This window comes from Galeopterus variegatus, unplaced genomic scaffold (genome assembly GCF_000696425.1).
Source record: "Galeopterus variegatus unplaced genomic scaffold, G_variegatus-3.0.2 Scaffold24, whole genome shotgun sequence".
NCBI lineage: Eukaryota > Metazoa > Chordata > Mammalia > Dermoptera > Cynocephalidae > Galeopterus > Galeopterus variegatus.
This window is the reverse complement of record NW_007726135.1, coordinates 292,020-317,294: the sequence shown is the minus strand read 5'-3', so window position 1 is coordinate 317,294 and position 25,275 is coordinate 292,020. Positions and strand designations below refer to the sequence as shown.

The window sequence follows — 25,275 nt, the reverse complement described above, 5'->3', positions numbered from 1 at the left end:
AGAGTGCAGACATTCATTCAAGGGAGTATGAGAACACGACTGGAAAGCAACATAATCCTGGGGGGGGGGGGCAGACCCTAAATGTAGTATCAAAAGTGTGTATGTAAAGACTTCTTGAAACAGAGAAAACCAAAACAAACAATCCCTTTCTAAAAGTACAGGTATGCCCCATTTTACAAAATTTATATGAGCTAGGAAAATCTGAGCTTATAATACACAAGGGACAGGATGGTGTATTTGCATTACCAAAGGGCTCTTATACAAAACAGCGGCTTCGAATGGCTCCCCTGGGTTTCTTTAATCGCTTAGTTATCACGAGAACTTGTCTAATGTAATAACGGTAAACGGACAGGAGTACATTATTGTTTTAAAAAAGTAAGCATTTTAAAATATACTAGGAAGAGTCCCAGTATAGGAATTTCATTGGGAGACCTCTTTTAAAGAGTCCCAGTTTTTCTTTTAAATGAACCCAGATTTCTACATCATAATTTTCACATTCAGTTTGCTGAAAGCAAGGCACACCTTACTTAGCAGTGGGGTGGGGACAAAGCCAGCGAGTGGGCACCCCTCCAATCTGAAAGGGCCCCAGTGCCTTGGGAGACAGGCCAGACCCAGGAGAAGAAAGGCGATGCCTGTGGAGCCCCGCAGCCCGGCCTGGAGGCAGCTCTGTGTTCAGTGGGCCCAGCACAATCAGAAGACAGGGAGGGGTCCGCTTCTGGCTTCCATGTGAACAGGGCTGGGACTTAACCTACTGCACTTTGAGGTTTTACACTGTCTCAAAACTTTATCCTAATAATGGGGGGGATTGGTAGAAATTTGGGAAAACAATTATTTACCTGAGAAATTGTAACTACAGCCATTTAAATTCTGAATCATCAGCCATGTATAAAGGTATAGCTAACTCAACCAAAGACATTTGGTCTATTAATGTTTTCAGTATTAAAAGTTTTATAAAACAAGCACAGGGCTGTAAAAAGTACCCTTCTCAACGTACTTTGTCCCACTGAAAAAAACTTTTCCTTCCAAAAAAAAACCCAAAACAAAACAACAAAAAAAACAATTCGTAATTCATAGGTCTAATTTCCTGCCAGCCCGCAAGCTTTCCCAGGTATCGGCTAGAAAACACCTCCCGTCACTGCTGAGGAGTCCCTCCCTTCTGGTCCCTCAGTGCTCCAAGGAGAACATTCTTGAGAAAGCAGGGCCCTCAGGCTTCAGCAAGCCCCAAGTGACAAGTGACTGTTTAAACTGCAGATGCCAAGGCCCAGCCCTGGAGAACCTGACTCAGGAGGTTTGCAGCAGGCCCAGGAGTCGCATTTTGAACCAGAACCACCATTCATTCCCCTGACTACTGAGACCCTGCTGCAGGTGGTAGAAACACAACTTTGAGACATATGGTTCCAGATGATTCTAAAAATGGCTGAAAACTAACCTAATTTTAGATTTTTAAAGTTTATTAGTCAAAAGATTCCCACCTTAGTCTGAATGTGGCTGGCAATTTAAGCTAAGAGCGTATTCATACCCTTCTGAAAACAGGAGAAAAGTGCCACTTGCCAATACAATGATAAGGAGCTGCAATGTTTCTTAGAGTGGAGGCTTCCATCGTTTAAAAAGATATTAAAAAAAAAAAAGATACAGCAAGAAGAGACTAATGCTGTTAATAAGACACCCACATGCACACACAGACACACACACGCGCACACCACTCCGAGTATATATCTTCACAAATAATAGTAATCCCTTTGTCGTTGCTGCCAAAATTCAGGTGAAGTGTCCGGGACGCTCCACCCGTGGCGTGCTGCCCCCCCCCACCCTGACTCCTGCCATCTCCAAAGCAGGCCAGCAGCGAAGGCAGAGGTGGGCAATTGCTTGCTCGAGCTTGAGGCACCGCCACTGGGACCCTCCCTCCCCTGCAGTGCCAGAGGTAAATGTCACGCAGGGCTGGGGAGGGGACATCAGCAGGGAGAGAGGGAAACTACAGAGCACAAAGCAGCACTAGGGGAAGGCTGGTCTCCTTCCTCAACCTCTACGTGGAACATGGATTTGATTCATACAAAATTGTGGACAAGGACAAAAAGCCCATTCAGCACAAACAGAGCTCTCTGCTGTTATCCTTTCACATTGTCTGTGGTGTCACTCTTAGTGCAATGGTTTCCAGAGTGGCAAACCCACATCTGGGGCCCTGAACCTAGTGCCCAGCAGAAACGGCCTGTGCCCTCTGCTGGCCCGGCCACAGGTGAGCCTCCTGCGGGCAGGTGCCATCGCTCCAACCGCTGGCCTCCTGCCCAGCGGAGAGCCACTGCCAACAGCTGGCGACGTGTTTCAGTGCACAGATCCTATGACACTCGCCCGACAAAACTACACACAGAGGGAAGTGCACTCTGAGGCGTGAACTTGTTTCCCAGCAATGGAAGAATAAATAAATCCCATTTGTGCTTCTTCAGCTGAGCGACACGTGGGGAGGAGGCGGCAGGGAGGGCAGCGAGTGACCGCGGGAGCACACTCGTCCTTCTGAAGGTACAGGCTATACACTCTACACTGGGGGAGGCGGATCACTGTCACATTGAGTCAGTTGCATATTCCTGTACGTAGCACTAAGAACCACAAGAGGTGGTCCAATCTCCAGGCTCCAAAACACTCCTGATATGCTAAACAGATCACAAGAAGCACCCCATAATCAATAAAATGAAAAACAGCATCTATCACATTAATACTGCAAACCAGATATATATATTTTTTCTCTTACATTAAAGACATAACAGTGAAAAAGGATTGTACTGTATTTATCACCACAGACCCGTATTCTTTAGAAACTTTGGAAAATAAATGTCACAGTCCTATAGGACAAATCTTATGATTAGACTGTCGGTATATTGTCTTTTTTCTTTTTTAAATAAATTTTTACTAAAATGGCACTTGTCTGCCAATCTCTCTGGACCCGTGAATGCTTCAAACGCTGTGGCCCGTCTCCTGCCACCACTCCTAGTTCAGGCTGAGTGAAAGGCGCAGTGGCAGACAGACGGAGACCCCTGGACACCCTGACAGGGCCACCTGCCCTCGGTCCCAAAGAGCTTGTGTAAGCCACAGCGGGAGCACACGAGCATTACTTGGAAATGAACTTGGTGACAACCTTAGAAGGTTCAAGGCTTTAAAACCACATCGTGTTTTGTGTTGCTTTCGCTCTCAGAGAACGCGCACAACTAGTTCGAGCCCATCAATTTCATAGAGAATCATGTTTAAAAACAAGTAAATTGAATGACCAAATAAATTAAAAATGTTTTAAAGCCCTGAGTTCATAGACTGGTTTTAGGAGATTTTAGGAAACACGGGACTCTATTTTAATAAGCAGCGTACAGATTTTGGCAAACCACACTTCCTACGACAAGTGGGCCTCATACAGGTCTGCAGTACAAAATCCAAGTCTGAAATCTAGGACGGAAGGCATTCCAGAGAATGGATAAGATCGATGTCGTCTCATGGTCGATGCTGGCTGTCACGGAAGGGCTGGGCATCTGTTGGTCTGAGTGTAGCTGGTCTCATGTGAATCCAACTCGGTATACAATCGCTAAACACTAAAACATGTCAAGCAAAGTACATGGTGCGCAGCGTGTCCTGATGAACCTGGACTGCCTTGGCCAGTGCCTGGTGGTCTCGCCCGTTACTCTGCCCAGAGGTATGGCTTCCTTCAGCACTGCAGGGACAAGGGGGGTGGGAGGGAGATAATGAACGCAGCCTTTAAGGCATCACAAGGCAGCGCACTGATAACTAGGTCAGGACAATACACCAGACACCTGGGGAGGGCAACAGGGAGTGATGTGCTTCTGGCCACGCAGCTAACACTAGCAGTCAGGGGTGTCCATGTCACAGTCAGCTCCACTGCTGTGGCCTGACCACTTCCCATTCTGGAAAAGCAGCTGCTGATGCCTGTGTCAAATACAACCCCTGCTGTGACCTCCAGCCTGGCGTGACACTCACCTGTCATGTTCTTTATCCACCAGGTGGTACCTGGCCCGGAAGGCCACCAGGTGAGCATAGTATGCTGGCGCTGGGATGGACACAGAACGTGTGCAGCGCACGTAGGTGTGACACAGCTGGTAGGTTAGAATCTGTAGCTCATCGGAAGAGAAACGATTGTCATCCCAAAGGACATGATAGTGGGAAGGCCTGCTTGTCCCCTAAAAGCAGATCGGAGGGTCGGATAGTCAGACTCGCTGTAAAACCTCTATGATTTGTTTGTTTTTGGCAGCTGGCCTTTACGGGGATCCAACCCCATGACCTTGGTGTTATAAGGCTGTGCTCTAACCAACTGAGCTGTATACCTTCTATAAAGGATACTGTGGAAGAATATTTAATAAGAAGATATTTATACTGTATTTATTATTAAAAATGCTCCAGAACCATATATATTAAATGGCCCCGTACCTGTAAAATACAAACTGTACACTCTTTATTTACACATAGAAAAATCATAACGAAGATACAAAGCAACATTAAAAATGGTCATATTGAAGACTGTGACATTAGGTCTTCTACAATGCTATACTTATAATGGGAAGAAAAAAACCTGTAAAATACAAACTGTACACTCTTTATTTACACATAGAAAAATCATAACGAAGATACAAAGCAACATTAAAAATGGCCATATTGAAGACTGTGACATTAGGTCTTCTACAATGCTATACTTATAATGGGAAGAAAAAAATCTCCAACAAAGTTCCATACCAATAACAACATTTTTAAAATGGGAGTTGAAACCTGAGTACTATTTTACGTACTTTTTGTAGTTTGAAATCTTTAACAATGAAAGCAGCGGGCTGGGTCCTCTGCACAGGGCATCCCCAGCGGTTAACAACTGCAGGAGGCGGCTCCTGTGAAGACCTTTCTGTCACCCCCACCCGCCGCACCTCCTGTTCCACCTGCTGGCCTCGAGGTCCTTCCACCTCTTCCGGCCCTGTCCACTGGCCAGCTCACGTCAAGGCCCTGGGCAACATGGGGGTGGCAGAACGCTCTTGTCCGCAATGAACCACTGCACACACATCCCTGCACCTGTTCCTGGCATGTAACCAGCGGCTGTCACAGGGGCCCGAAGGCAGAGGGTACTTGCCTACATGGGTCTGCCACCAGACCCACACTGCCAACACAGCCCTGGCCATGCCAGGCCCTTCTGTGTGCCAGTCTCAGCTGTCTCACCAGGGAAGTTTCCCCCAGAGAAAGTTCTGGGGCAGAAAATGCATGCAGGGGCTGAGATGAGGGCTTCCCCCACCAGGAAAGAAGATGGGAGAAAGGGGAGGAGGGAATGTGAGTGGGCACACAGCCGCCACCATGAGGCTCTTTACAACTGGGCCAGACGATCTACACCTCTTGGTAGAAATAGAGTAAAAACCTTCATGCTCTCTATTGCATATTCTTTTTTTCTTTTGAAACTTTCAAAAACGTAAGATCCATTCTCAGCTCTCAGGCTGTACCAAAACGGGCTGCAGGCTTGAACTGCCCGCAGGCCAAGCCCCATTCTCTAGCCATGGGTGATGTGAGTGATGTGGGGATTTAAATATTTCCCATGGAATACTCAAAGCACATAGTTCATAGAGAATTCTCAGATGTTAGGTTCAAACCCTTTTGGTGAAGATATTTGTCTTTACTTATACTGTGAAAATCAAAAGCCCCTCTGTGATCAAGTGCTCTGAATGCATGTCCGGCACATGATGAAGGTTTCTTATGTCCCAGGGTGCTGGCTCTGCAGGGTCGGGGGGATCAGCCCTACGAGGGACATGGCACTTCTGTGGTGGCAACATTCATGCAGAATCGCCTGTGGCCAGAGGGAGCCCAGGAGAGCACCAAGGGGACAACGAGCCACGTGTTGACCTTGTCTGTGCGTCCAGCACCCAGCTGAAGCCTGGCCTCAGCCAGTGATTGCTCGTGGAGGGCACTGCAGGGCTGACCACGTGCACTGATGCCATGTCCCCACTCTGCACCCCAGCCCCACTGCAGCAGCTTCCTGGGGCTGCCCTGTCTGCTTCCCCTACCGCGGCAGCTCTAGTTGTCTTGTTACTGCTCAGATCTCATCTTGTAGCTCACTAAGTTCCAGCCACAATGATACCCTTCGTCCGCTACAAGTGCCCTGGCCTTGGCACTTCTGCCTGGACCTCATCTTATCTAAAATGAAGCCCCTGCTGACCACCCACCGCCCCAGAACCCTAGAGATTCCTTCCTCCCCAGTGTCTGACATGGCCTGGAGCCCTGTCTGTGCCACTCACACCACATCCCATGAGCTGACCATAGTGCAAGTGTTTGCTGAATGTGTGCATAACATCGCAGCCATCTGACCCTGTCCAAAGGGACCCCTGTCCTTACCTGGATGCCAGCGTGACTACACAGGTAGAAGTCAAACTCGGTCGGGTGGGTGATTTTCGTGTCCACAGTAGTGCCTGCTGGAATGTTTCCACTTTTCCCAACCTTGGGCAACATAGGAATCTCATTAGACATGGCCAGGAGCCACAAAGCAGAGCAAGCAGAGGACCACACCTGCACCGCCTGCTCCAGCCAGAGGCTACCCTACTTTGACAGCTTTAAAATGGTTAGTATATTTGCTCAGTGAAATAGTATTAAAATTTAACAAGTATAGTCACGTGCCACACGATGACATTTCAATCAACGATGGACCACCCATACCACGGTGAACCTGTAGGATTATGGTGGCTGTACCACACAGCCTGGGTGTGCCGTAGGCTGTACCATGTAGGTTTGCATAAGTAAGCTCTGTGATGATTGCAGAATGACCGAGTCACCTAACAATGCATTTTCAGAACATATTTCTGTCATTAAGTGACACTTGACTGTAGGAACAACTGAAATTGAATTAGTTAATATTCTGTTTGGGTTGGGGTTATTTTTATTTTTACCTGATCTCCTAATGGCCCATGAGTTAAATACAGTCTTTCCTCTTTACTGAGGAATCTGAACCTAATACTTTAAGGGTTCTTCATTATTGCTGGCGCTATTTTGACTTGGGTCAAGATGGAAAGTGTCACTGACATACAAATCTAAAGCTACACTGGCGATGGACACTTAATGGGCAATCATTGAGCACAAATACATACAATATTCAGGGTGGAGGAGCTAGGAAGCCCCAAATGCTGCCAGGAGCCACTAGACTTTCTGGTGGCTCATTGCTACCACCCAAGACAATGGGGTGGCTTCATCAGAGACTGTCCCAGAAGCTTGGGGGAGGAGGATGGGCAATAAATATAATTATTAAATATTCTAATTACATGTTTACAAGCTTGGATTAAAAAGACAGCAAAGACCCTGTTTATACTGCAGCAGCAGCAAAGCCGCACACCCCACATACCCTACCCACATCAGCTGCCAGAGTCACTGAGTTTTCTTAGTGCTACAATATTCTAAATACACACACAGAAGAGAATCTCCAGTGTATCCCCTTTGCATCTTTAGATTTATTATTTTACTTCTTGCCAACCTTTTTTTTTTTAACCTTCAGATTTTTCAAAGAAATAAAATATTTGGAAGTGGTGGTGCCCCCTTGCATCTCTATCTAGATCCTATTCCCCCTCTTCCCATCCCTGGTGGAATCTCGAATACATACTTTATTCTTTGTATACATACTTTTATATTCTTTCTACATGTTCAAGTATCCATTAGTGATGTACTTTATTGCTTTGCAGACTTTAAAACTGTATGCACGTATCACATATGCCTGTTCTGCTACTTACTGTTCTTGCTCATATTATAATTCCAAGATGTATCCATTTGATAGATGCAGTTTATTAATTTTCATTGCTGCATAGAACGCCAATATAAAATGCATCACAATCTATTCTGCTGTTAGTGGACACTTAGATAATTTTAAATTTTTTGTTACTACAAACAATGCTGCCATAAATATTCTTATATATGTGTCTCCTTATACAGAGGCATGTGAGTTTCTTCAGGATAGATCCCTAGAATTTCCAAACTGCATCCCAAGTTCGTTATCAGTTTGTACTTCCATCAACAGCATATGACAGTTTTCTTCAAAATAATGCATTTACTCTGGGCTGGGGGCTGGGCTAAGTGCTTTGCATGTGTTAACTTAGTCAATCCTTCTGAAGGTGGTACAAGAGAAGTGCACGGCTAAGTAGACATCCATGGTCCAGTGGCCATTACGTGCAGGGGCTGGATTTGAGCCCACGCCTTCTTTCTCCAGACCCTGCAACCTTAACCACAGCACCCACAACCCTTACTGGTCATCTTTAAAAAAAAAAAAAAAGAAGTGGACTGAAAGTTTCAAGCATTCTTAAACTTTGTTTCTACCACTGATTTGAAATATAATTATATGAAGATCCATGAGTTAGAAGTGGAAAGTTTCAAGCATTTTTAAACTTTGTTTCTACCACTGATTTGAAATTTAATTATATGATGATAAAAACGTATGACTTATACAAGACTGAGGTTTGGAAATCTCCTGAGGCTTCCCCTTTGTCCTGGTAGGAGACAACCTTTATAGCCCTTCCATGTGAATTCAGCTGTGTGCAGGACTCTACTATTAGGCCTGGCTTGTTCATTTCACTCTTCGGGTGCTTAGATTTTACTCATTTTTGTCTGTTTCAGTTTCTAAGAGGTGTGTTAAAATATCCCTCTTCAATGGTGGGTCTATCAATTTCTCCTTGAAAGTTTTTTTGGGGAGTGGGCTGGGGTTGTGGGTTTTCCTGGCAGCTGGCCACGACAGGGGTCGAACCTGGACCTTGGTGCCATCAGCTCTAATTGGCCAGCCCTCTCCTTGGAATTCTGTTAGTTTCGCTTTACTCTTTCTTTCTTTATATAATTTTAGGTCATGGTGTTAGGTACATTCAGTCTCATAGCTGCTGTACCTTCTCGGTGAATCACTCCTCTCACCGTGGGAAAGTATCTCTTTCTGATTATAACCCTCAACTTCCACCTCACCTTCCTTTTACAGACTCTGTGCTCACGGTGTCCTTGCTCTGGACAGGCAGCAGGGAGACGCACTCTCAGCTGCAGCTCCCTTCCTCCGGTGATGGGTGGCCATGAACCCACTGCCTTCTGGCCCTCCTAGGCCCAGTATGAGGTCTGCTGGTGTCGGCCTGTGGTCTCTCCTATCTGGGCAGTGTCTCTGTGCTTAGGCAGCGACCTTGATGTTGTGTGGCTATAGGTCAATGTGTCTAGTTGTGAATTTCTTGTTACTTATACTGGTACACTTTTAACCTGAGGACTCCTGTCTTTCTTTGTGTAGAATTCTCAGCTGTTAAATCTACAAGTCTTGCTTCTTGCCCATCCTCATTATTCTGATTCTGGAACACCTATGGGATGAACTGTGGAGCCTTAACTCGGCTATCTTTTAACTCCTCTCCAGATTGCTAAATGGCTCCTCGGAACCACCTTCCAGCATTTCCAGCACAACCCCCGAGGGATCCCCCGTTTACTGCCTTGTTCTACCAAATTCTCACAACTGTGTAGTCCACTGTCATGGTTTCTGACTGGTTCTTTTTCAGAGCTACCTCTTTTGGTAAGTGGGTGGACAAAAGACATCTCCTGTCCCAGACCTATGAGATTTATAAATTAAGATTTCTCACCAAACCAAGGAAAGCCCTTCTCTGAAGCCTAAGGCTGGGTCCCCATGAAGTGCCTTGGGGGATGGAGTGTCCTGAGAACATGGGACAGCAGCAGCGAGTGGCCAGTAGGGACTCTGGGGTGTGGCTCAGGGTGCAGGATGGAGGGGAAAGAAGCCCCTTGACTCTTAAACAACCCACGTTCAGCCTGGCCTGCCAGCCCCAAGCCCGCACACCGTGCGGCGGGTCGTGAGGAAGCTCACCCGCTCATTCTTGTCGGTGCAGAAGAGGCGGGTATGATGCCTCTTCTGCACCACGATGAAGGTGATTCCTGGCTGGTAGTCCTTCTCCAGCTTGATACAGGCCTCGCGGATGGCCAGCAGCTCGTGGTGCAGAACCTGAGGGCAAGGAGTAGGGAGAGACAGCATGCTTGAGGATTCGTACATTTTGAAGATCTCTTGCTACCTTAAAATAAATCCCTTGATATGTATCCTTTAACAAACACTTGCGATCAAGTCTCCTAGTTCCACTAGCTTGTTATCAGATGTGTGACTTTGCCCTTATGAGCCTGTTTTCACACCTATGTAAGTATAATGGAGATGATACCCAGGTTTCATGCTTACACGGTTTAAATTAGATAATGCATGAAACTGCTTAGCACAGTATCTAGAATGTTCTAAGTGTTCAATACATGGCACCCACCACACACAGGAGTAAGTAATGAGACTTAGTGCTAAGGGAGACACACAGGAATAAATCAATTCAACAGCCATTCATTAAGTTTTTTTTAATGGAGAGGAGGGGAAGGATCAAATAGAAAAACACTGTCCTACAAGTCAGACCTCAGTTTGAATCCAGGCTCTACCACCAGCTAGTCGTGTGGCTTTAGAAAAGCCACGTACACACATCTCCAATTCTTCCGTTTTTAAAATGGAAATATCCTACCTCTCAGGCTTGATGTGAAGATTAAAAGCAACGTGGCACATAAGTACCAGGCATGTAGCACCCAAAGGACACAGAGAGCCACTGTTCTCACCGTCTTTGTTCAAAGGCAAGTGGCAAACAACCCACCCCAGTGTGATGAAGGCCGAGGCAAGTGGTAAACAACCCGCCCAGTGTGACAAAGGCCGAGGCAAGTGGTAAACAACCCACCCCAGTGTGACGAAGGCCGAGGCCGCACACCTTAGATATTCAGCAACCGTTCTAATGAAATACTGTAACAATGTCTCAAAAATATGTCTTGGGGTCTGGGTTCAGAAAACCCAGTGGTGGTGACTCTGCATGATGATGAACATGTTCACAGGGTGGTAGGAACAGAGAGAGGCAGATACCCTCCTCTCTAACGGGGAGGGCTGTGACACAGGACGAACGGCTGGGAGCTTGGAAGAGAGGAGAACATTTCCTACTGCAGGGAACCCAGAGGTTCCATCCAGGAGGTGCAGCTGAATCGGGCCCTGAAGGCTGCACTTTGCACTGAGAGGGCACAGCACAGGGCTGCCAGCCCAGGCTACTGCAGAAGCTCAGAACCAGAGGCTCTGGCTAGGAAGCGCCAGCTGGTCAAGGAGCAATGATCTGTTCACCCAGGAGGCCATGGTCCTCAGGAGGATGGGCCACTGCTTCCACTCTGGCCCAGGGAGGCAAACATATTTGTGCCCTGTCATGTGCCAACCACGTTACATGCCTGCTGATCAAGGCAGGAGGTTCTTGAGCACCCAGGACCTATGAAATGCACCACAGCAGCCATCGAAGATGTGTCCCCACTTGGATGGGTCTCCCCCAGCACCAGGGATGGGCCCCCAAGGCTTACTTATACCTTCCCAGCTCACACCTCCCAACGAAGCACCTGCTGGGAAGTGCAGAGAGGCAGAGGCAGAGTCAGTCCTCACCAGTGGAGAAACGTTGGGGTAGTCCATCCTCTGAGTTCCAGGCCAGGTTGGATTTGTTACTTCCCACAAGTCACTGTGACCTGGAGGTGCTGCAGGTGCTTAACCCAAGAGAACAACGAGACTCCCCTCCCCCTCACTCGCCCTCGTCTGCGATAACTCCCCCGACCTTCCAGACCAGGCAGTGACCCAGGCGTGGCCCACCCGTCTCCACATCAAACAGTGACCAGGTCCCATCGACTCCACCTTTGCAAGAGCTCTCGCCCATCCCTCCTCCTGGCCCACAGCTCTCAGCCTGCCTCTGTGCTCCCTACCTGCACCCCTCACCACGGATAGGTGTCCCCAGACAGGACAAGGTCCCTGCCCGCAAACATGCTCCACAGCCTCCGAGGCATAGCCTGGACACTCAGAGAGCAACAGACCGCATGCTGCACTGCTAAGTCTGTCCTGGGCCAGATGCAAACCTCTCCCCACACTCCTCAGTCCCCAAGCCCACACCATCTGTCCTCCTCTTTCTTTGTCCTGCCCCAGGCCAATGCAGACAGTCTGTGTTCAGTCTCCTCCCCAACCCACCTGCCTCCTCGCGACCAGGTCAACCCTGGGGCAGGAAGCGATTCTGCCGCACAGCCATGTGAATGAAAGACATTTGAGAAGCGGGGAGGGAGAATACGTGGAGGTGCTGACCTGCTGGAACTGCCCTTCAGAGACACCGTCGCGGTAGAAGATGATGCGGGTGGGCTTGAAGCGCGTGGACTTGTAGAACTGGATGAGCAGCTCACGCACCATGGCCGCCAGGTCCTGGATGATCTCCTGCCGGTGCTGCTGCACGCGCACTGTGGCACAGTAGCGGTTGGGGTGGGCGTCCATGCTGCCTACGACCTGCGGGGAGAGGCACTGAGCACTGCCATGAGGCCCCCACAGCCCCCTCCACTGGCGGCTGGAGAGAGGCCGGGCCCTCATGCATGGCCGGGGCGGGGGCACTCCCTGCCCTCCTGCTTTCTTTGCACAACTGGCAACAGTGTTTATAAACATGTTCTAAAAAACCAAGTTTGTCTCAAGGTACATGATAAAAACTAGACGATTATTCAAAGACTTATTCTGCTTATGATCAGATGTATCTCATTATCAGTCCAAAGAAAGCAACTGGTGATGGGACAGTGTCCCTAGTTTTTAAGGCAAATTATTTTTCCAAAGAAGCCATTTGCATATCGATACACAATATCCCCAGATTTTGGCCCTAGGAACAGTGAAGCATCCCAAAGATGAGCTGCCGTATATAGGTGGTCGTCTGAAGGGGCTGGCCAGCTGAGGGCAAGGTGAGTGAGCCCATGGTGACACGGTGGTCTTCTGCAGGGGATGGGGACAATCAGCTCCTCCCTGCAAAGGGATCAACTAGAGCCTTCCTTCCGGGGGAAGCTAGTTCCTTAAATTCATGAAGGGAAAAAACCTTTCATGTCACTGAAAAATAGGAACTGTTTCTTCACAGTGTGCCTGTGTTGGAAATCCTACAGCACAGCTTTTTCCCAAGTTAATTCCCCCACATTCTCCACTCTTCTGTCCTGCCTTGGGCTACAATTTTGCTCTCAAACCGGGAGAAAAATAAGTAGATTCTGAAATATCTGTAGTTGGTATATAAACAGAAATACATTAACATAAACAGAAAACTGATCCTATTGATTGAGAATTGTGGGGATAGGAGATAAACACAGAATTTTCTGTTCTTGAAAACCTGCAAAAAAATAGTCTAGGCCTCTAAAAACCAGAGATATGGTTCAGTGCTACATAACAACTGTCCAGAAAAACAAAAGCTAACAGGGACCAGGTGAGAAGGAACAGGCAAGAGTGCTGTGCCACAAGCTGGGGCTGACACCTGGCCGGGCAGGCTCCTCTCTGAATAATGCTGGCTCATCTGCAAACCAGAGCACGGCTATACCACGATGATCTGCTGGGCTGTCCTTCACTGATCAAATGAGAAAAGGTCTGAAAAATACCCTGGAAAGTGAGAAATGCTGTACATACAGGCAGGGGTGGGACTGTGATTACTGGGCTAAGTTTACTTAATAAAGGAATCGCTGTCCCTGAATGACATTGGAGCACACGGCATACATTGGTTTCCTCCACCTAGTGTAGCTCATCTGGCTCCCTCATGTCCCAGAGAGATTATCCTGTCCCACACTCCCTCCAGACTCATCAAATAATGTCAGCACTTTCTGAGCACCTACTGTGTGCCAGGCACAATGCCAGGGACTTAACTACATCATTTCATAACAATCTCAGGAGGTCGATGTCAGTCTCCCCATTTACACACGAGAAAGTTCAGGAAGGTTAAGATCAACTGCCCAAGAAAAACAGCAGACAATACAGCCTGAGCCTGTCTGAGGTTCAGGATCAGAGCAGAGCCGGTGTTTCCTGCTCAGTGCAGGGCACTGGGTCCCCCACACCCGAAGCTGTAACCAGCCCGCCAGGCCCCAACATGCAGGGGCTTAGGGTTCCAATTTCCACCCAGCAGTACAGCACTTCTCTTGGAGGTGCTTCTGCCAGGGAGGCCAGGGTACCCCAGTACGATTTACACACATGCACAAAGGCACTAGTGGGGGTTTCAGAAAAATGACCAGGAGGAAAGAAAAAATCTGATGCTTGCTTCCCTCCTCTTATCTAAATCAGCTACAGAACACTGTGGTCTCCGGTCAAAGACGATTTTCAGGTAAAAACCTTTGCTCTCTGTATTGTAAAACTCAAGACCCACACTACTGAGAGTGAATGGTTTGGTTCAGTCCTTTCACACAAAAGGTCACAGCTACAATTACACTGCCCCCTCCTGAGAACAATCAGTGTGGCGCCTGAGCAGGTGCAGCTGATGCCCAACCCTCTAAGGAGTGGGCAGCGGCCAGGTGCAAAGCAACACCCTCAGTACAGTGACCATCTGTGAAACCAAGGGCCACCACCTCCCACCTCAATAACACCCACAAAAGTAAGTGGAGGAACAGTACTATGTCTGAAGTCAGTTCATGCACTTTTTAGCATTTTATAATGAAAAACAGAAAATATTCAAAATGAGGCTCAGTACCTTCCCTGCAGGGGAAGTTATTGGGTATTGCCTGAGCTGCCGGTGAGGACAAGATCACCTAACGGCAGGCTTTTCATGCCAACAGACCTGGCTTGGTTTGATTTTGGATTTTCTCGACACTGCCAACTCACATAGCTCTGCCTGCTTCTTAGAACTTGTTTTATGTCATTGTTAGTGTCCCTTCCAAACACGGACTTGATGTAAGACCCTGATTTCACCAACTGGGCAGTTTAGTAAACCTCCATGCCTTTCAGGAAGAAACCCTGGCCATGCAGGGGACCATGCCTCCTCCCCACAGGCACCCTGGGAGGGCTGAGGGCCTTGCACAGAGGGGCATGTTGCCAACAGAGGGCTCAGGGGAAGCAGGACACTCACGGCAGCGATTGAAGGTTTCTTCCCATCCCCAGCAGGTGGGTGAGTAACATCTGCCCCCAGGAAGATGACTGGCTGCTGGAACACTGGAGGCCTGCAGAGGGAATCAGGCATCAGAGGCCAAGGCCCAGGACATGGCCGGGACCTCTGGCGACCTTCAGTACCACTGTTCCCTTCTGGGGGTCATAAGAGCACAGTGGTTATGCTTCTGAAAAGAATCTTTATCTTCTAATAACACATATAGACAAAATAGCACAAGGTCTGAAGTCTGCTTCAGAGCAGCCCAGGGTGGGTGCAGTATATCCCAGACAGATCTGGCCAGGCATGGACGGGTTCATTGATCCATACCTCCTACCTCTGTACATACTTGAAAATTTCCAAAATAAAGACATGAAAAGAAAATAAGTCCCATGGTTTCTTACTCAACCTTCAACTTGGAGCTACCCTTAATGCCAGGGCATCTCACCTTCACGCAGCTGATGCTGGGGCCCCATCAGTCCTTTCGGGGCACGGGCCGTCCTGAGCACTGAAGGAGCTTCAGCAGCATCTCTGCCTTTCCCCCACTAGATGCCAGGACCACCCCTCTTAAGTCCCAACACCCAAAAGTGTCTCCAGATATTGCCACACATTCCCTGGGGGGGGCAAAACCACCCCAGTGGAGACCTCACTCCCTGAGGGGGTGGCATGCACAGCAGTCATGGAGATGCCAATGAGTGTCCTTCGGACTGTGCTGTGGTCCTTTGCCCACTTGGGTGAAAAAGTCGGGGATCAGGAAGGGTGTCCCCATTTCTTGGTTACTTTTGCAGCGGTATCAACTATTAAATGTGCCTATTTCTAGAAGCAGGACTTACTGAACAAGGTTCTCTGTGTGACAGGCTAAGTCAAATGCAGCCATGGTGCTAGCTGAGGGCTATGCCCCTCAGTGCAAGATGGCTTCACACTCAAGCAGCTGCCTGGTGGCCTGGATGGCTCTGCATGGGGTTCAGGAGCCCAGTTCGAATGAGTCTGCTATGCACCATCCTGCATCCTGGCAATAAGGCTCACCTTGGCTTTGGGAAGTGACCTTGGTAGGATTCCCACCAGACAGCAGCCTCAAGGAATGCCATTAACACCTGTGCCAGCTGCAAATGCCAGCCCACTACCCTTATTAGGAGGTGCCCACCCCTCTGCATGGAGGCAGTAAGAGGGAAAGGAGTGCCCCATCCAATCTCCCGTGTGGCTCCAATCACAGCCAGGGGTTCTTCTCCCTGGGGGACTGTGCGCTGGCACCTCTGGGGTGCCCGGCAGGCATCCGGCAGCTGCTGCCACTTCTTTCTAAGGCACAGGCACTACGTGCATTATCACCGTCACCACCGCTACCGTTCACGTGGAGATCAACAGCTTGGAGAAGAGCACGCACCCTATGGCCATGACGTGGACTTTGTCTCAGTCCTACTGGCCACCCACCTGAAGCCTCTGCTGCCTACCTGGCCACACTCTCCCCTGCTGCACAAGAAGCAGGGGCAGTCAGAGGCAAGGCGAACCCTGTAGGGACTTGCACACGGCCCTGGGCACTGTCCCCTCGTCTGCAAACCCATTTCCAGGATTCACACATGCAGGTGGGCCTCATCTTAAACAAGCAACCATGGCTGCCCATGGCCGTGCTTGCACCCAGATCCCTCATTTCCCCCGCACGTCTCACGGCATGGCTCCCTGAATTTGCTAAACCTGTCACTGCCATTCCCAGCTCCTAGACCCTTCCAGTCAGACTGCATGCTGCCATGTCAACAAGGCTCTCTCCAAGGTCACCCTGCCTGGTGGTTTAGCACCTCTCCCTGGCTTCTCCACCTGTCTCTACTGCTGGGTCCTTCCCACCTCCATGGCCTTCGAACCCTGGATTTCCCCAGGGATCAGAACTCAGACTCCCCTGTCTATACTTGCCCCAAGGGATCTCATCCAGACTCGTGCCTTTTTTTTTTTTTTTTTTTTTTTTTGTTTTTTTCCGTGTCCGGCAACGGATCGCAACCCTCAGTGTTGCCCCTGTACCGGACCGGGGACCGGCAACGGGATCGCAACCCTCGGTGTTGCTCCCGCGCCTCGCTCAGCCAGTGAGCGGGAACCGGTCTGTATGTGGGATCCGAACCCTCGGGCAGGAGCGCCGCCACGCTTCCCAAGCGGCGCACTATCCAGTGCGCCACCGGGCCGGCCCCAGACTCGTGCCTTTAGATACCACCTGTATACCGAGGATTCCCGAATTTCCACTCCCCTTGACACCAGATTCCCCTTCCCCACTGTCTGCTCACTCTCTCCCTTGGATGCCCGGTGGAAGCCTCAGAGTCCCACGTACCCTTGCTGAGCTGCGAAGCTTCACTGAGCCTCCTCCTCTGCTACTGACACAAGCTCTCGAGGATCAAAGAGCTCTGGAGCTGTCCTTGATTCTCCTTCATTCACATCCCAAATCCAACCTGTCAACAAGCTCCATCACCCTATCTTTAAAATGTCCCAGACACTGGGCACTCCATCCCCTGCTGCCACCCTAACCCGAGGCACCAGCACCTCCGCCTGAATGCACAGGAGCCTCCTTGCCTCTGCTCCACATGGAGCCAGAGCAGCCTTTTAGATGATCCAGGCCAGGGGGTCCTCCAGTGGCTGCATCTCCTCTCTGCTCTGGTCGCTCCCAACACTGCTGCAGGCTCCCACTGCAGGGTCTTTGCACGGGCTGTGTCCTCTCCTGGAATAATCTCCCCACTAGCGGCCATGTGTTTGCTGCCTCAGCACCTGTGATGCGCTCAGATGCCACCTTTTCCAGGAGACCCGACCCCCACAGAAAACCCTGGCTCCTCACCCTCCTCAGCTCCTATCCCTGCCGCCATGTCGCTGCTGCCCACCTGTGAAGTCACATGATGCATTTGTGGGCTGTCTCACCTGGGGGGCTAGGACTCAGGACCCTCTGCTCACTGCTCATGCTCCAAACTCCTCGCACACAGTAGGCACTCAATAAATGCGGAACCTGCTGACTGAATGGTTCTCAACCAGTGCTTGACACGTCTGTGCTCCTTCCCCTGAGCTGTGAGGTGGCCAGAGCCCACACTGCACAGCCAGTATCCGAGGTCACTGCCTGCCAATAAACCCAGGTCCCTTCCACATTACCATGTGCCTCTTAATGAACTCAACAGACTCTTCCCAGTTAAGAGAGACTCCAGGGTGCAGCAATTCATCAGAAGACCTCCTGAGTCAGACTCTCTGGGGCTACCAAGCCCTGCGGGGGATTCTGCTGCTGGCTCCAGGGTGAGGCCGTAGGGTAGCCCTGGGCAGGCTGGAGGTCTCTGCACACAGTGGTGCTCAATGATGTCTCCTCTCCAAATAAACGAACAACGCAATGACTGCCTTCAGTCTTCCCAATTACCGCTTCTACAACTGAAGAACACTCTGATTCCTGGTGTTCACCACTCTGTCATTTGCTCAGAACAACTGCCGGGATCTTTGAAGATGAAATGTCCTCAGCAGCACCTGTCATTACAGAGACCTCTTTCTGCCTGCATCAGAGCTGACAGTCTCTGAGGAGGAGCAAACACTAACCTCGGCCCTGCCCTCCAACACCCGGGGCTGCACGCTAGCCTCAGGAAGTGCTCAAGGAAGGGGCAGCACCGTCACCCCCCTTGGTCCCCAGCCCTGAGGTAGGCTGGCAGCCCACACATGGCCACACTTCCTGGCCCCAACCTGGGACCTGCCAACAGTGAGCTCCTCCACGAAGCTTCTCAGTCCAAAGTACACCATTCCCAGCAGGAAGCACATCCGTGACCAGCTCGCATGGGAAGCATGGGGTATGCTCTGGTCTGCAAGGGAGTGGCTGCTCCAGTGGTCCGGGAGGTGACTAGGGAAGCCGTCTCCTGGCCCCTCAAGGCATGCCCCTGCTCTGCCCTGCTCACCTGTATTTGAGGCACAGTCCCCACAACCCCTGTTCTGGGGCCCCTGGTCCCTGACAGGCTGTGAGCAGCGGGATCTACACCTGACTTCTTCATGTGCTGTGTCCAAGACAGTGCTTGGCCCACATGAGGGGAACCCCCTCCTCCCAACCAGGATCCCACAGCATGCTGCCCCCCACAGCACGCAGGGGCGGCCTCACCTGCCCTGGGGCAGCAGGATGTTGTTTACGCCACCCAGCTTGACATTGATCTTCAGGCAGAGGTTGGACAGGGTCTGTGGCGTGGTTCTTTGTACGTTCTTCATCTGCACACACTGTGTGGCCATCCCTAGCACCGTGTCTCCCACACGCTTGACTTCGGCTGCGGGGCATGAAACGGGCACACAGGACAGCTTTTGTGAGCACCCCCTCCCCACTGGCCCCGGCGGCCTCAGCTGTCACAGCCCCACCCTGTTTGAAGCTGCAGAGGTGTGCACCAGTGTGCGACCACAGCAGCCTTGCTGGGCTGCTCCTGCCCCACTCTACCTGCAGGTGGCCTACGGAACAGGGTCACTGGCACGCAGAGGAAAGCTGGGTGACTACACCTCATTCCTCCAGTTTATGAACATAGCCATTTCAATGACTTAAATGCCAGGGCCACAGGGCAGGGAGGGCAGAGCCCGGCTCAGAAGGAGGGGTTGGCATTCTTGCTTGTAGCTCTCACGGCTACGGCAAACACTTGAGTAGTTAAAAATAAAAACACTGGCATCCTCCAAACCCTTGGCAGGTGCGACTCTGACATCAAAGAGCTATCTAGGCCCACCCCCTCGATCCCTGGATTCTCTCACGAATCAACTGGTCAACCACTCCCTGGGCCAGGCTCTGCCCTCCCTGCCCTGTTTCGTGGAAACAGTGATGCCCAGGACAATATTAATAGGACAAAAATACTGCCCTTCTCTTCCCTTTTTTTGGACATTGAACGTGGAGGGGAGAAGCATGGCTTTCACACATCTGGGATCTGTCACTGGCTAGACAGGAATCCAGGTGGCAGCACCCCGGGCACCATAGGTTCTCATCCCCACCTCCCTCCCTCCGTTGGGAGCCTCTGGGTCCCCACTGTACTTCCCATGGACCTCTCTGTACCAGAATCGCCTGTGTACACAACTCTCGCACTGCCCTGGGAGCTTCCGCGAGGCAGGGAGAGGGGATGTGTCTGGTTTATCTCTGAATTCCTCAGGGGCTGGGAAGCCACCACAGAGGCTCAGTACATTTGAGCTGGAGACTGTTCAACTGCCCTTTGGCATAAAGGACTCTGATGAACTTTCAGAGAATTCTGGGGTGAGCACAGAGATTATGAATGGAAGACTGGGTCTCAGGCAGGAGTTACAGGAGGCATCCTGGTGTGTGTGCTCTGTGTGCTACAAAGGAATGCTCCTCCAGCTCACAACTGGTGGTGGACAAGACACCTACACGTGCACTGAGCTCTGTTCCACCTGAGGGTACAGCTTCCCAGGACCAGGGCAGTGACCAGAACCCTCCTCTTCTTTCTCAGGCTCACAGACAGGCCCCAAATGCATTTCTCGTCGGGTGCCTACCATAAACTGGGGTCTTGCCAGGCAGGATGACCACTACCAGCTGCAGGCCGGCATACGTGTTCTTCAGGTGACGGAACATGGGCTCCACGCTGTCTGCCCCCTGGGCATATTTACAGAAACATGGCTGGCCCTGGATTGGCATCCCAGCATCTCTGGAGATCTTTCTGAGCTGCTCTGTGAAGGACCTGCAGGAGGAGGTTCTTTTCACTCAGAAGCTCTGCGGGCAGCACAGAACACAGACCAACCAGAAGCTCCTGCACACAGAGCACAGGTCAGACGAAGCCAAAGGTGCTCTCACTGAGGTCAGAACCTACATTTTTACAACGTCCTGGACAAAGCCAGAAACCAAAACTGCACCTCCTAAAACATTAAGTCATGAAAAAGGTTAAATATGCTAAACATCCATGTGAAGTCACTTGTGGCTATTCTGCCACCATAAAACAGCAGACTCCAGACTTCAATTGCATTCCCATTGCCTTGCCAGCAGTGACACTTGTAGTGGGCAGTGACAAGATGCTGTCCTTGTAAGGCAATGTGCAGAGCAGCTGCCATCCACCTGGCAAGCCTGAGCAGCCCTTGAGTTCTGGTGCAGAACACGGCCAGCGCTCACCCCACGTGAAAGCCAGGCCTTGTCAGAGTTAGCTAATTGCCCTGTTAGATTTTGTCCTAGTTTTTCCAGTGGGTACAACGGGCTTGGATGACATAATCGTGAGAGAAAACAAAACCACCCACAGGTAAAGTAACCCCAGCAGCCGGTGGTGGACAGCCCTGAGAGGCTCAGGTGTGCAGGGAGGTTAAGAATAAAAATCATGTCGCCTTCTGCAGTGAGTGTGAGGACACTGCCATCCAACCTAGCCAGCCAGTGTTCGATATCCCACACGCTGGCACAGTGAAAGCAACATGTGCCTGTTTTTTGTCTGTACGTGAATTTCCCTCAGCTCCATTCAGCTCCAGGTAAAGACATGGGAGGAAGGGACCAGGGCCAGGAGATGGGCCAGGAGTCACCCAGCGCTCAAGACTCTCAGCTATCCCACTGTGGCTTCCCAAATCCTCCGTCTGAGCTTCCTGCTCACTCTGCCTCCAGCCTGGACAGAAGACAGCCTGACGGACGGCCTCTTGCTCTCAGCATCAGCATGCAGCGCCACAGCCTCAGGGCTGTGCCTTGCTGGAATGGTAGCGGTACCAGCTGCACCACCTCACAGGCCTGGGGGTCCTCCCCTGCTGCCCCCAGAGAGGTGGGAAGCACAAGCTTCATTTCCTTTTTAGGTTGGTTTGGCACAAAAGCATGAGCCACAGTGCTGCATGGTTCCTACCCCGGTGAGGTCTCCGGGTAGGGCAGAGGCCTGAAGGAGGTACGCCCCTCTGCCTCACTGCCCCTTCCCCACCCTGCCTTCATTTCTCCATCTCCCGTCATCCACAGAAAGTGAAGCTAAAGTGGGTGCAGAACAACTTTAGTCCACTGGATCCGGTCTTCTCCTCTGCCTCTGCTCTCTAAGCTCGTTCTTCAGGTGGCGGCATGTTTCATGTGTGGCCTGCGCTGTGCCCTGTACTCACCTAATGTGGGCACCCGGCCGGGTGGCACAAATGTCACCCGAGAGGGAAGGTGCCAGCCCAACACAGGAACCGGCCCGCCCCGCCCCGTGGCTCCCGCGTCCTGCGGGCTTACTTCAGGTGAACCTCCGTGCACTGGCGCTGGGGGGCAAAGCACGCGATGGCCCACACCTTGATCTCAATGCCCGTGTGGAACTGCTTGTTCCTCATGTCCCAGACGCCCTGGACAGGGGTGGCAATTGCTTTATTCTGCAACGGCAAGAAATTTGGAGTGAGAAGAAACGGGAAATGCGTCCCTCTGACCTTGGACTTTGTCACTCTCACTGCTGGTCCCACTGACGAACACTGACTCCTGAGGGTAAGAACGTAACCTTTGGGTTGTCTCCCACCGACCTGCCTCGCCCTGCAGGCAGCCTACGCATGTCGGCAGGATGGGCGGACAGACAGGAGGATAGAGAGTTGGACGGGGGATGAATGGGATGAAGGACGGGTGGGTGGAGGTGTGAATGGGTAGTGGACAACGGATGGTAGGGGACAGAGCTGCATGAAGGACGGGCAGGTGGGAGGCTGGTTAGATGAACAGACGGATGGCCATGGATAGGTGGACAGAGAGTTGGATGGAGGATGAATGGGTGGAGGACAGAGAACGAGATGAAGTAAAGATGAGTGGTTAGATAGGGAGTAGGTGGGTAAATGGACAGTGGGTGGGGACTAAGCCAGGAGGACAGGGAGGCCCAGAGCTCTGTCCAACCTCACAAGGACCCTGGAGGAACAGAAGTGTCTCGCAATGCTACCGGAAGACTTCCTGTCCTATAAAAGCTTTCCCGAGTTTTACCTCATCTGTTATCAATGAGGCCACTAGGGAAGGAAGGAAGTCAGAGCACGTCTTCCCAATCCCGCGGCCGGGGAGTGGGCAGGCCAGGAAGTGGACAGACCGGCTAGAACTAAGCCTGCAGCTCCTCCCGCCTGGCATGGCACTGCCTGCAGTTGTGTGAGAAGTGGAAACCAATCCCATTTGGAGAGAGAAATACGAAGCTGGGCACCTGCTGAATGGTCACCTCCCAACTAGAAAGAACTGCCCCCAGTGCTGTCACCTAAGGGTCTTTAATTGCCTTCCAGTGATTCTCAAGGGACAGGGATGAATCAGGAAGGGCCACGTGCAGGCAGGAGGGTGGCCGTCCCTGGCCTGTGGGCACCATCAAAGCACATGGCTGTACCCAAGTTGTCGTCATCTACTCTATAGAGGTTTTTTGTAGTAGAAAATGTTTTTCTTACAAAAGCAATATAAGTCTATTATAAAAAACCAAACAAATTATAGACACAAACACTTTTGTTTCCTGTATCTTTTAATGGCTGCCTGCTCCGGCCAGCCTCCTTCTACACAAGACAGCACCACAGATAGCCTGGGGTTCCAGACTTAGGGTAAACACACGCACAGTGTTAACAGAAAGGAGCTCTCACTATGCATATGCTCCTCAACCTCAGCACCGCTGACATGTGGGGCTAGGATGACACTCTGGGTGGGGCTGTCCCGTGCACTGCAGGATGTTGGCAGTCCCTGCCCACTAGATTCCAGGGGTCCCGTCCCACCCACCTCCAAGATATAACAGGGAAAAACGTCTCCAGACATTGGCAGATGTCCCTTGGGGGGCAGATGTGACCCCTGGTTGAGAACTCCTGTTGTCTACCTTGCTTGCAGAGGGCACGTTTAATGTTTGCTATGAGAGTGAACAATGTGTGGGGCCAGTGATGAAGAGTATTTCCTCCCATATAAATGTTTCAGAAATCTTGAAGAGAGTGTTTATTTAGAAATATTACAAGCTCTTTTAATCACTACAACTCTAAGATTTTTGCAACGTTGAATTACAACGGCTATTTTGTTTTCCAGATGGCCCTGACTTTACTAAGAGGTGGAAAATCGATGAAACAGAGGACATCTGGGGGGCAGTAAAATAAAAACATGCTGGACTTGAAATCTTCATTTTAGCACAGAGGGGCCACGTCCCTGTCTCACCATTTCTGGGTATCTCTTCACCTGTTTGTGAGAAGGAATCACATGCTCTTGCTCCTAGGGTTAGACAAGATGCTATGTTTGCACAGAGCCCAGGGCACTAGGGTGCACTTCCCAGCTGAGGAGTAGCTGAACGGCCTTGCTCGGAAGTCAGTCCTCCTTCAGAGAGTCCCCCTCCGACAGGGACGGGACACCCACACAATGGAATACTATGAACAGTCACAAAGAACAGGACTTGTGTTACACAGCAAGATGGAATGATCTATGGTATCTCAGTGAGCTCTATGACGAAAGAGTAAGTTTTAAAAAAAGCAAAGTACAGAAATACATTTGATACACTACCATTTGCACAAAGAAGGGTGAGAAAGTACATAAAATTGCCCAGGGATTATTCACAATGGAGAAAGATAACACCAATCATTTTCTGGGAGTGCAACTGAGAGCTGGCAAAAAAGAGACTTTTTCCTATAATTATTTTTATATTTTTTGAATTCTGAAAGATTTAAAAATAAAACAAATTCTTACCACTGGCCTCGAGTACTAGGATAAAACTGTTAGGTAAAAACGGTGTAAAGTCAGGTAGAATCCTTCCATGCTGTTGGCTGATGAGGCAAAGGACTGATCTTTGACACCAAGGCCCCCAGGAGCACTGGGCACGGCTCCCAGGGCAGTCACCCCACCCCCACCCAGGAGGAAATGAGAGCGGCCCTGCTCATGAGCCCTGGGTCTCAGTGGTCAGGACATCTTGGACTACACACTGATAAAAACTAGAGGTTAAACTGGCAGAAACAAAACCCAAAAAGCCCTAATGGCTAAGCTTGCTACCAAACACCTCCAAAGCAAAAGTTAAAGAAGAGAAAAACAGTAAAGACTTTTGGAAAATAATTCAACACTAGTAGAATACCTATCACATAAAGAATGATGCTTTCTAAATTGATAGGATAATAAAAATTATCTTTTTGAAAACATTAAGTATACTTCTGAAAAACTTTTTAAAAAAGGACAAAGGAAAGGCATTCCTTTACAAACTCTCATGACTAGAGTAGAAGGAAGTACCTTGTGCGTGGTCTACACTGCTGGTGATGGTTCAGAACCTGAAAGGGGTCAGAGGCTGCTGCTCCACCAGCGCTGAGAAGACACATGACCAACACTCACAGCTCGCGGCCCGCCCTGCACCTACCCTGCCCCCGTAGAGGATGGAAGGAGGCTGCAGGACCCGCCCGGTCACATCTGTCATCTCATCTTTGACCATGATTCCAAATTCACGAACGTATGGATCTGTGTTAAAACTTGCACTTCGCATCTTGAAAAGGGAGAAAAGAAAAAGGAGTCAGATGGGCCTTTGCAATT

The 25,275-nt window shown here is 50.3% G+C and overlaps 1 protein-coding gene across 1 annotated transcript in view; it reads right to left on the bottom strand.

Annotated features, from left to right (window-relative positions):
* Positions 1-2,708: 2,708 nt before the first annotated feature.
* The window catches only part of AGO2 (argonaute RISC catalytic component 2), a 49,701-nt gene continuing 27,134 nt past the window's right edge, over positions 2,709-25,275 (bottom strand). Inside the window, exons 9-18 of the mRNA XM_008568444.1 lie at positions 25,106-25,228; positions 22,030-22,163; positions 20,364-20,548; positions 18,991-19,150; positions 14,889-14,979; positions 12,131-12,325; positions 9,827-9,961; positions 6,352-6,453; positions 3,973-4,172; positions 2,709-3,688 (exon numbers count right to left, since the gene is read on the bottom strand). Of these exons, the coding sequence (XP_008566666.1) occupies positions 3,580-3,688; positions 3,973-4,172; positions 6,352-6,453; positions 9,827-9,961; positions 12,131-12,325; positions 14,889-14,979; positions 18,991-19,150; positions 20,364-20,548; positions 22,030-22,163; positions 25,106-25,228 (1,434 nt within the window). The 3' untranslated portion in view covers positions 2,709-3,579. The remainder of the gene's footprint in view (positions 3,689-3,972; positions 4,173-6,351; positions 6,454-9,826; positions 9,962-12,130; positions 12,326-14,888; positions 14,980-18,990; positions 19,151-20,363; positions 20,549-22,029; positions 22,164-25,105; positions 25,229-25,275) is intronic.